The sequence below is a fragment of the Drosophila guanche genome, unplaced genomic scaffold, assembly GCF_900245975.1.
Source record: "Drosophila guanche unplaced genomic scaffold, DGUA_6, whole genome shotgun sequence".
Lineage (NCBI taxonomy): Eukaryota > Metazoa > Arthropoda > Insecta > Diptera > Drosophilidae > Drosophila > Drosophila guanche.
Window position 1 is genome coordinate 2694199 of NW_022995747.1, and position 11207 is coordinate 2705405.

The 11207-nt window shown below is 49.3% G+C and overlaps 3 protein-coding genes across 4 annotated transcripts; 1 reads left to right on the top strand and 2 right to left on the bottom strand.

Annotated features, from left to right (window-relative positions):
• The first annotated feature begins 8 nt into the window (after nt 1-8).
• On the top strand, nt 9-5100 carry LOC117583702 (protein pygopus). 2 transcript variants are annotated; one of them, XM_034272185.1, is made up of 4 exons: nt 9-834; nt 903-1369; nt 1409-3696; nt 3825-5100. In XM_034272185.1, exons 2-4 carry the CDS (start codon nt 1217-1219, stop codon nt 3943-3945), a joined length of 2562 nt encoding a protein of 853 aa, XP_034128076.1. In that variant the 5' UTR covers nt 9-834; nt 903-1216; the 3' UTR covers nt 3946-5100. The 2 variants fall into 2 exon arrangements, with proteins under 2 accessions (XP_034128076.1, XP_034128075.1); XM_034272184.1 differs by having other exon boundaries at nt 903-3696.
• A 732-nt stretch (nt 5101-5832) lies between these two features.
• LOC117583701 (coatomer subunit gamma) lies at nt 5833-9247 on the bottom strand. The gene is made up of 6 exons (XM_034272183.1): nt 9090-9247; nt 8133-8788; nt 6595-8065; nt 6346-6531; nt 6122-6274; nt 5833-6051 (listed from the first exon to the last, which is right to left on the bottom strand). The coding sequence occupies exons 1-6, from the start codon at nt 9127-9129 to the stop codon at nt 5921-5923; spliced, it is 2637 nt and encodes an 878-aa protein (XP_034128074.1). The 5' UTR covers nt 9130-9247; the 3' UTR covers nt 5833-5920.
• A 137-nt stretch (nt 9248-9384) lies between these two features.
• Nucleotides 9385-10729, bottom strand: LOC117583157 (putative gustatory receptor 97a). Its single transcript, XM_034271351.1, has 2 exons — nt 9677-10729; nt 9385-9623 (listed from the first exon to the last, which is right to left on the bottom strand). Exons 1-2 carry the CDS (start codon nt 10727-10729, stop codon nt 9390-9392), a joined length of 1287 nt encoding a protein of 428 aa, XP_034127242.1. The 3' UTR covers nt 9385-9389.
• Between the last annotated feature and the right edge of the window lie 478 nt (nt 10730-11207).

Genomic DNA, 11207 nt, shown 5'->3' on the forward strand with positions numbered 1-11207 from the left:
CCGGCATTTTGAGTTTTATCGAGATACGGTCACACTGGCTGGCAGGCGATGAAAATTATTTATATTTTTTCGCTCTTCTAACGCAAAAATTAAACAAAATAAACAAAGTTGGATGCTTTAATGATAAAATCCGACACAGTGCGACCCCACTGAACCCCGATAGTGTGTGCTACCTTGGGCCGCGGCATAACTCAAATCCGCTACTCATTAAAAGTTGATGCTGCAGTAGCGCAGCAGCGGCCATCAACAAAAAAGAAAACCACGAAACCCGATCGCGTGCAAAGTACAAAAAGTGTGTATTATTTAATAATAATTGTCGCTAACCATTATCGTGTGCTAAATATTGGGCACTATACCCCATAGTGCTGCAATTAAAGGCCAAACGCAGCAAATTGCTGCCGCGGCGGTGGTGCAAAGAGAACATAAAATCGCTGGAAAGAAGAAGAAGCAGAGCTAGTGGCGCTGTGTGTGAGAAAATAAAACAAAAAGACAACGCGCATTGCAGCGTAGCGTGCGTCCACTTACAGCTTCCACACCAATTAAATCGGAAGTAAAATAAATATAACGCCAGCACGTAATTGCAATAAACGACGAAAAAGATCCAGTGCATATTTGTTTTTGTGTGTGCTGCAGCCGTGCCGCTGCAGGTGCTGCTGCTGCTGCTTGGCTTGGCGCTTTCGAGACAACACGACGCTGCCAACGCTGACGACATGCGCGCGTAGAGTTGCCAGCTCCAAATTGCAAAGGTTGCCGTTGTTCCGTTGTTCCGTGCCCGTGTTCGTTCTTGGGAATAGTTTTTTGAAAATTTAGTTGTCCTTGTGCTAAGATGATTCGGTAAATATGTGAAAAATAATTGAGCAATTAGCTGACAAAATTACTTACGCTCTGCCCTCTTTGCTTAGGTCGATATCCTTTTGGCGGTATCAGGCCGCACCAAGTGGATAACAGTCGAGTGAGAGCAGAAGATAACCGATCACCGTGAAGCGATTGTGTTCCGCCATCCATCCATATCATCACCGAACAGGCAACAGCTACGGCAACATCAAGATCAGCATCAAACGCCGCATCGGCAGTCCACCCCGAAGCCGCATTTCTTCTTTTCTTCACACCGCGTCGAGATCTCCAGCGAGGGATTGACGACGCCGCTTAGATAGAATTTCTTTCCCCCGTAGTTAAAGAAAAAGCTGCCACCATTCGGAAGAAAAATACCTCTAATATGACCCATAATCTCGGTATGGCGCCATATCGTTTGCCGGGTCCAGCAGGCGGTCTCTGTCCGCCTGACTTCAAACCGCCGCCTCCGTCGGATATCATCTCGGCGCCGAGCAATCCGAAGAAGCGGCGGAAAACTTCGAATGCCGCCAACTCGGCAGCTGCGGCAGCGGCGGCGGCGGCAGCAGCTGCGGCCGCCGCTGCCAATTCAATGCAGCAACAATCAGCACCACCAACGCCCCAGGATCTGTTGCCGCCACCGCCGATGGGCGGCTTCGGAGACACCATTATTGCCTCGAATCCCTTTGACGACAGTCCCCAGGTGTCTGCCATGTCAAGCTCGGCCGCCGCAGCGATGGCGGCCATGAACCAAATGGGCGGAGGCCCTGGCGGACCGGGACACTTTGGCGGCGGCCATCCGCATCCGCACTGGGAGGATCGCATGGGCATGGGCGGTGGTCCGCCTCATATGCACCCCCATATGCATCCGCACCACCCGGGCGGACCGATGGGACACCCCCATGGGCCACCCCACCACATGGGCGGCCCGCCGCCGATGCGCGGCATGAGTCCAATGCATCCGCATGCGATGGGACCCGGACCTGGAGTGGGACTGCCGCCGCATATGAACCACGGCAGACCCGGTCCCGGTGGCCCCGTGCCCATGGGCAGTCCGATGGGAGCCATGGCCGGTATGGGCGGAATGAGTCCAATGGGCAATATGGGAGGACCAAGTATATCACCACATCACATGGGCATGGGAGGACTCTCGCCAATGGGCGGAGGTCCGAATGGACCCAACCAGCGGGCCTTGCAGGGCTCTCCCATGGGAGGAGCTGGTGGTCCTGGCCAGAACTCGCCTATGAATTCGCTGCCCATGGGCTCGCCGATGGGCAATCCGATTGGTAGCCCACTTGGGCCGCCATCCGGATGTCCAGGGCCACAGCAGCAGCAACAACAGCAGCAACAACAACAACAACAGCAGCAACAACAGCAGCAGCAACAACAACAGCAACAACCTCCGCAGCCACCCATGAACAATGGACAGATGGGTCCGCCCCCGTTGCACAGTCCGCTGGGCAATGGACCGACGAATCATGGCAGTCATATGCCAGGTGGACCCGGTCCAGGGCCTGGTCCTGGGCCCGGTGGCCTCGTCGGACCTGGTGGCATGTCTCCTGCAAACAACAACAACAGCGGTGGCGTCGGAGGAGGAGGAGTTGGTGGTCCGGGCAACAACATGCTCGGCAACAACAACAATTCAAGCAACAACAATCAAAATCCTCATCTATCGCCGGCCGGTGGCCGTCTCGGAGTGCCCACGTCACTGCAATCGAATGGCCCCACAATGTCGGCCGCCTCCTCGGCATCGGCAACGGGGTCAACGCCCACGCAAACATCGACAGCGACGACAGCCAGCTCGATGTCCACGTCAGTGCCTACATCCTCGCCAGCGCCGCCCGCCATGTCACCGCATCACTCGCTGAACAGTGCCGGCCCAAGTCCGGGCATGCCCAACTCTGGCCCCAGTCCGCTTCAATCGCCCGCCGGTCCCAATGGTCCACAAAATAACAATAACAATAACAATGGACCCATGATGGGCCAGCAAATGAACCCGAATGTTCCTATGCAACAGCAGCAACAACAACAACAACAGCAACAGCAACAACAACAGCAACAACAACAACAACAACAGCAGCAACAACAACAACAGCAGCAGCAGCAGCACATGGGCGGTCCTCCGGGACATGGACCCGGACACGGCCATGGACATGGTCACGGCCACGGGCACGGTCACGGTCATGGCCATGGACACGGCCCTGGCATGGGCATGAATCAGATGTTGCCGCCTCAGCAACCATCGCATCTTGGTCCACCGCACCCGCAGCTCATGAATCATCCGCACCATCATCCGGGTGGCCCACCGCCACCTCATATGATGGGTCCCGGCGGGCCGAGCGGCGGCATGCATGGCGGTCCCGGTGGCATGCCACCACACATGGGTGGCGGCGGCCCCAATCCCCATATGATGGGTGGACCGCATGGGAATGCGGGTCCGCATATGGGACACGGACATATGGGCGGTGTGCCAGGACCAGGCCCAGGACCAGGTGGCATGAATGGACCCCCGCACCCGCACATGTCGCCCCACCATGCACATGGACATCCCCACCATCATCACAGTCCCATGGGTGGACCCGGCCCCAATATGTTTGGCGGCGGAGGACCTATGGGTCCTGGCGGACCAATGGGCAACATGGGACCCATGGGAGGTGGCGGTCCAATGGGTGGACCGATGGGCGTGGGACCCAAGCCGATGACAATGAGCGGTGGCAAAATGTATCCGCCTGGCCAGCCGATGGTCTTTAATCCCCAGAATCCCAATGCGCCGCCCATATACCCGTGTGGCATGTGCCACAAGGAGGTGAACGACAACGATGAGGCCGTGTTCTGTGAATCCGGATGCAACTTCTTCTTTCACAGGTAAATTACCATCCACCAGCAAAGTGCGCAACTAGCAATAAGCAAATTATTAAAGGGTTTCCCCGTATCTAAACATAAATCTTTTGTGTTCTTTCTCTCTCTCTTTCCGTTTGATCGGAAATTTGCAGAACCTGCGTGGGCCTGACAGAGGCGGCCTTCCAAATGCTCAACAAGGAGGTGTTTGCAGAGTGGTGCTGCGACAAGTGTGTGTCTTCCAAGCATATTCCCATGGTCAAGTTCAAATGTTGAATAGCGTAGGAATGGAGGAAGGCAGGCAGCACAAGGAACCTATCAATCAACCACCACCACCAACAACAACAACAACACCAGCTAGCACTCACTCACTGTATAAAATATCCAAGCATACTCTAATATCTTAAATGTACAATTATAAGCTGCTCAATAGTCAAGTCATGTACCAACACAACCGCCCCCCAAGATTACCCACGGGACAGACGATGGCAGGAGGCCCGAGAACTAAAAAGTGCCGGAGCAGTGTTGTGACTTTCAGCTCCGGGCTCGCACCACCCTACTCACCCACTCGGCTCAAAATCCAATCCAAAATCCTCTTTATGCGCAAGCAAAACCTTAACGAAATCTGTAAACGAAATATGTTTAATTGTAATATAAATGTAATATGTAATATTCAGGCAAGAAGCAAAAAAGAGCAATCAAACCCAGACCAGACGCAGCCAGCAGTCGGCAGCCAGAAGCAGTGTGTTGTGTGTGCCCAGCAGGGAACCCAAGTAAGCCCCCTAGCTAAGAAACAACAATCTAGTTTGTATTATACAACAAAATTGGATAAGCTAAGCGCTAAATTAAGGAACAAGAAACAAACTCACAGCCGTCAGAGCGTCTCTTGTCCGTGGGTTAAATGGGGGAAAAATTGCAACACACACACACACACACATAGACAAATATACACAAAAACACACACACTGACATAATTATATAATTACATGCATATATCTAACGACATATTTAAATAAACAAAAGAGAACAAAAAATAGTATAAACAAATTGTAACGAAATGAAATTATCAATGTGAAATTGTGCTGCAAAATGTGCGTGCTGCGTGTTGCATGAGTGTGCGAGAGTGTGTGTGTTATTTGTTAATATAAATTTCATTTTTTTTTATACCTGCGTGTGAATCTTACATTTTAAATAATTGATTGATTGATTGGAGTTACATTTTACACACTTAAATATAGCAAAAAAGAGAATCGCGTTAAACGATTGCGAACAAAAAACAAACGAAAAAGCACAAGAAATTATAAATTCATTGCGAACGAGATATAAACAAAATTTTGTAATTTAAGACGAATGTTGAAAACGCAGCAGAAAATGAACAGAACAGACGACGACGACGACGATTCAAAAAAGGCAAAAACAAATTTGTAAAAATAGGAAAAACAAAAGAAGTACTCTAGGATATTGCAACTTTAAGTTATTTATAATTAAATAAAAACTACAATATAAACACACAAAATAAAGTAAGAATGAGTTTTTCAGATATCGAACTTATTTTTGTGGGTCTTTGGTGGATCGGTGGATTTTTATGTTACTCACTTTTTTGGAAAACACTTATGGAAAACTGTTGCAGTGAATAAACTCCATTTATAACTAAAATAAAACATAACTCTCATCAGTCTACCATCAATGTATGCCGTTACGCACACGACATGTATGTAGTTTTATGCACGGGAATTCTATTTTCCAACATCCACTTGTGCACCACGAGTCCACTTGCGATGGTCAAGCACGTTCTTCACACAATAAAACACTCAAACTTCACTCTGATTGCATTGCATATAGTACATGTATATATTTTCAATTTTAGTTTTATACTTAGGCTAAATGCACAGGCCAGGCTAATTGGGGGTGTGGGCAGGCATTAACATATACATACATACAATATATTTTAAAATTTAAATGATGCTGGAGCAAGATGCTACACAAAGCCCCTACGCTGTAACAATTCAAATTCAATTCAAAGAATGTGTGTGTATCGCTGTCGGCCAAGCCATCGCTTTGAAGTGCTTGCTGGCAGTTGAGGGCCAATGGGGGGTTAGATAGGGGCACAAATATTACAGAGACAATCACTTAAACGTATAAAATGATGTATTTTTTGATTAATTTTTAAGAGTTTTCATTTTATAGTTTTCGTTTATATTATATTGACGGCACGCAGAAACCGAACAAGATTCCTGCATGGCTCGCTGTCTTATCCGATGGCTGCTGTTATTAGCTCTGCTACATCCTGATCTGTGCTGCGCACCGTCAGATTCAGCGTTACGCCCTCGGAGAGTGCCAGCTTTGCCCGCACCAGAACTTCAACGCCGCCTCTAAAGATGCCTGCGAAATCACAATAAATAATATAACTATTAAAGATTAAGTTCTGATGACTTGAGTTCGAGATTCCTACCCGAACAGAGCAGCGTGTGCAGGTGAGTGCCTTCCGGCACTTTTTCGGATAGATTTGCAGAGCCAAGGCCAAGGATTTTCACAATAGTATTGACAGCATCCTGTAGCGTAGTGACGGCCGACAGCACAAACGTATCCTCGGCTTGCAGCCACTCTGCGAAAGATTGCAAAAAGAGAGAAAATATATAAACATTTGTGGAACTTCTTCAGAGTTTCCTTTCCTACCTTCACTATCGGCAGCGTCCCAGGACACCTGGAAGTTGTTCTTTTTCGATTTCTGTATCTGATCAGCGACTGTGATCTCCAGATCCTCCAGCATGTACTCATCATCATAGCCCTCTTCCGAGTCGGGCTCTCCTGTATTCGGATCGCAATCCTTGACCACAAATCGCAAAGTGGCTCCAAAGGTGGCTGAAAAAGAGAACACAGCGATTGAGCAGAGTCTGATTAGATCCTGAGAGTGCAGCGACTCACCTATGGAACTGCCTGCATCTGGTGGGAATTCCACAATGACATATGTCGTCTGCAGTTCATTGTACGGTAGCTTGGGGCAAGGTATGACGGCTCTGGTGGTGAATCCCTCCGGCAGGGTCAACTCTACGCGCACATTCTCCAGGAACTGATCGGACAATGTGTTGAGGCAATCGAACTGGAAGACCACATGCTGCCCAAAGATGTGCTTGATGCACTGCACCGTGTATTCCGTTTCGCTTTCGGTCAGCTGTATGGGTGCCGTGCTGCGGTGCACGGGGCCGAGCACCTGAATGCCCGGCAGCTGGGCCAATCGCGATGCGCTCTCCTCCTCGCGTGTGATCTTCGGCGGCCGCGGTGCGCTGGTGACCAGCATCACATCATTGCTAATCTCTGTACGGACAATAGCCGCTGCCTTGGGCACAACGGAAATGTCAAAGCGCTTCTCCAGATCGCCGTTCAAATGATCCACCAGAGCCTTCTCCAGCAGCGCCAGCGAGCAGTTCTCGCGCTCGATGATGTAGTTTTTGTACAGATCGGCACGCTCCGAGTTGAGGATGCTCAGGTAGTAGGTGGCACGATCGCGCACCTCATCGTCCGGATCCATCTGGCAGCGACCGAGCAGAACCAGAATGTTCGTCAGCAGAGCCGGGCAGGAGGCGCCAAACTGCGACAGAGCGGTCACAGCAGCCGCACGCACAATGGGACTCTCCAGGATAACACGATTGTAGATGAAGCGAATATACTTGGAGGGTGTGGCCGCAAATGGTCCCTCCTTGCCCAGCAAATGGAGAATGCGCACCGCCAGCGAGACATGCTCACAGTCCTCAATGAACTCGCAGAGATGCGACAGACCAGACTCCTTGGCATCTGCATTCTCCTCAATGATCGTAATGATGGTGTCCACAATGGATGTCTTGTACTCAAGGCCGCCCTCCCCGCGCAGCATGCCGCTGAGGAAGTTCATCAAGACCGTGTGCTTCCTTGGGTACTTGGTGCAGAGAGCGCAGATGGCTTGAACCACCACCACCTTGAACTCATCGGAGATCTCGGCCACATATGTGGAAATCTGCTTCATCAAACGCTCCACCGAGGACTCGGCGCCGGTTTTTAGCAGCGTGGTAATAGCCAAAGTGGCCACCGAACGATTGGAGTCCGTGATGAGACCCTCCAGATCCAGATTGCATGTGGTCACAGCTGCCGGATGGGTCATGGCCACCTTGTTGAGCGTGCGAACAGCAGCAAAACGCAATGTGGCCTTGGGCGAGCTGCAGAACAGCTGGAGAATGGAGAAGGCCGGCGACAGCATGCGATGATTGGTGTTCTTCAGATTGACAATCGCATGGGCGGCCTCATAGATGACCATTTCGCTCTTGTGGCGCAGACACGTCTCAATGAAGGTGAACAGCGGCGAGTCGGACAGCTCCTCCGAGGGTATGTCCTCTTCCTCAATCAGTTTGCAGGCAATACGTATCTAAGGGGATGACAGAAATATTCATTAATCAAACATTCAGCGTCAAAGCTCCCATTCCGTCACTTACCAGCATGCAGACAGCATAGGGACTCTTCAGGGAGCTGCGCGTCAGCTTGTTGACCAGCTTCGAGACCGCCAGACGATCCGATTTGCGAATGTGATAGAGCAGACCCAGCGCATGGTATTGCACCATAATATTGTCGCTGTTCATTGCCTCCTGGGCCTCGTTGGCCCAACGCTTGACCACATCGCCGGCAGTGGTGGCCAGTCGCAACGAACTGACTAGAGCGGCACAGGAGACGGCGGCGTTCTTGTCCACAATGCACTGCTTCATGTAACGCTCGACGGCCTGCAGCATGGTGTGATCGGTAATGCTGCAGAGGGCACGAATGGCAGCAGCACGATACAGATCCTCTTTGCCGGTCATATCCTTGGTCAGCGAACTGGTGACAATAATCACATCCTCGGCCACTGAGCTCAGCTCCTTGATGCCCAAATAGACCATGCGACGCAGCACCACATCCTTGGACTGGAACAGCTTGGTCATCGCGAAGAAGCAGTCGGTGGCCTCGCGTGGCACCAGCACCTCGCCCTGATTGATCAGGTAGAGGATTTTGGTGAGAATGTGAATGCATTTGCGGGCATTCACCGGCGTCTCGTTGAACGTGCGCGTCTCCTGCAGCACCGACGTCTTCTCCAGGTTCTGGTATGCATTTGTCGGGCCTGGGCGTTGTTTTTTTAGGGAGGAAAAATATTTCATGTTTTCCGTCAGTACATACGAAATTTGTTTAATAACTTTAGCAGTGTTTGTTGTTGTTGGTTGTCTCTTTATGTTTTTGTTATATTTGTTCTGGTTTTTGTGTTAGTTTCAGTGGGTGTGTGTGTGTGTGTAAGCGGGTGTGTGTCTGCTGGTTGCCAGCGGAGCACCTTTCTCACAGAGCCTGGAGTTTCCCCTCTTATCGGTCGTTCTGGGGCTCTTCGTTCTGTGCGATTAGTAAGTTCTGTGAGTTAAGTAGCTACTTACCGTCTTCCTCTTCGTCTTTCTCGCGGCGGAACGAACCCATTATTGATAAAACTTACTTAAAAATCGTTAATAGAAAACAAATAAAATTACTTTTTCGGCCTGCGTTTACACGTCACAAGTGGATTTATCGATAAGTCTAAGATAAATACCAAAATGTACGAACAACTCGATTAAACTTTATTATATACCGATATACAATAAATGAGAGATGAGTAAACGAACTTAACCCACTTGGCACCCCGCTGCAAAGGTTAAACCGCGGAAAATAATACTGTTTGAAAATTCATGTATTTATTCTGTTTACTTGAGTGAAAACCTTAACGTGAGGTCACTCTGTATCAGAATTAACAAAAATCCAGTGACTGCCGAGAACACGGTGTTGACCAACGAGCTGTTCAGCTCCAGGAGTCCCAGTGGCATAAGTTTATAGTCCAATGTGGACACCTGCAGCCAAAAGGAGTCGACAACTTGCTTGAAACGAACATCTGCATGCTGCAGATCGATGCGCTGCAGGATATCTCCAGTTGTCTTGGTCTATAAATAGTTAAATCGCTATTAAATATGCTTCCTGGTGCACTTACACTTACCTCCTGCAGCATTTGACTGCTGATACGAGAGACCAGAATGAGTTCCATGAACGGCACCGAAAGGAACACCAAATGGACAATGGCTTGATACAGATCATAGGGCTCCTCCTCATTAATGTAGTAGTCGGCAATGGCCAGGTATTGATTGTAAAATCCCACAGTGATGCCAATCAGATTCATGACCATCGATACGATCATGGACCAGTCGGTGAAGCGTAGATATCCCTTGGAGCAGGACGCAGTCACGACATACTTAAGGGCCAGCTCATCCAGACTGTCGGCCAGTTCGCAGAAGCGTTGCATGCGATAGTAGGGCTTCTGCAGGGCCATCTGCAGTGGTGTCTGCAGCATGTTGGCCTCACTGACAATGCAGCGTATCCGCCTATTGATGCCGGCAACTATTAGGTTGGCAATCACCAATCCACCGAAGAAACAGTTGTTCACCTGATTAGATATTATCAGAGGCAACATGGTTCGGATGGAGGCTATGATGGTCCATTCCATGTCCGGATGGGCTCGATGCTGATAGAGCACCAGTGTGACGTACACAATCAACGGACACACCATCATCTTGAGCCCACAATGCAAGAGTGCCCGCCACACCATCATCATGGACACGTCCAGTTCGTTGGCAACAGGGAAGAGTGGAACACTGTTCTGGAAACGTACAACAGGTCCCGTGATGGCCCACTGTGTGACATAGTTGAGCAGGCAAATGCAGACATTCATGTAGCAGTATATCTTAATGGTGTCCCTGCTGGTGATGCGGCCACTGTTGAACTCCTCATACACCTGCAGCACGTAGTAAACGGCAAAGCTTGAGCCCACCAAAATGCTGTACACAGCCACTGGCTTTGAGATTATAAACTTGGAACGCTTGAAGCTGAAGCGACCCCAGAAAATTCCGTACAGAGTGTTCAGAAATATGGTCATGGCTAGACATGGCAGCACTATTTTACTATGGATCTTCCAGCGGTCAAAACGGCGTGGCAGCAGCCGTTGCAAGGAGTCCGGTAATAACCTTTTTGTTGTGAGGCCTTTCAGGTTACCCATTGTACTGAATAGGGGAGGAATCGTTGCTTGCACTGTGCCCTGATTTAATTGCCGTTCAATTACGCTTCGTCCTTATCGCTGATTTCATGGTATCTATCCATCGCAATTGCTTTAATGAGCCAAATAATTTAAAATAACGATGTTCCATCGCATTAAGCTTAGTACTAAGATGCACTATGCTTTCGCTTGACTAACTCAGGGTTGAATTTTTTATGGAAACGATAAGAATGAACATCCAGGAAATCCTCAAATTGAGGAAATGTTTGAAATCTCAGGCAGTGATTTGCAGTGTTGCAGAGCCAGCAACAAATTGTCAAACACGTAACATTCTTACCCACTCACGTAACGATTTATGCTATTTCTGGAGGTTGACCTTTTCGTTGTAGCCTTATTTTGCTATCAATCCAATAAAAAAAAGTCATGAAAACTAACCAAACTTATGCAGAATTAGTCCATCAATCGGGTCAAGTTATAGTTT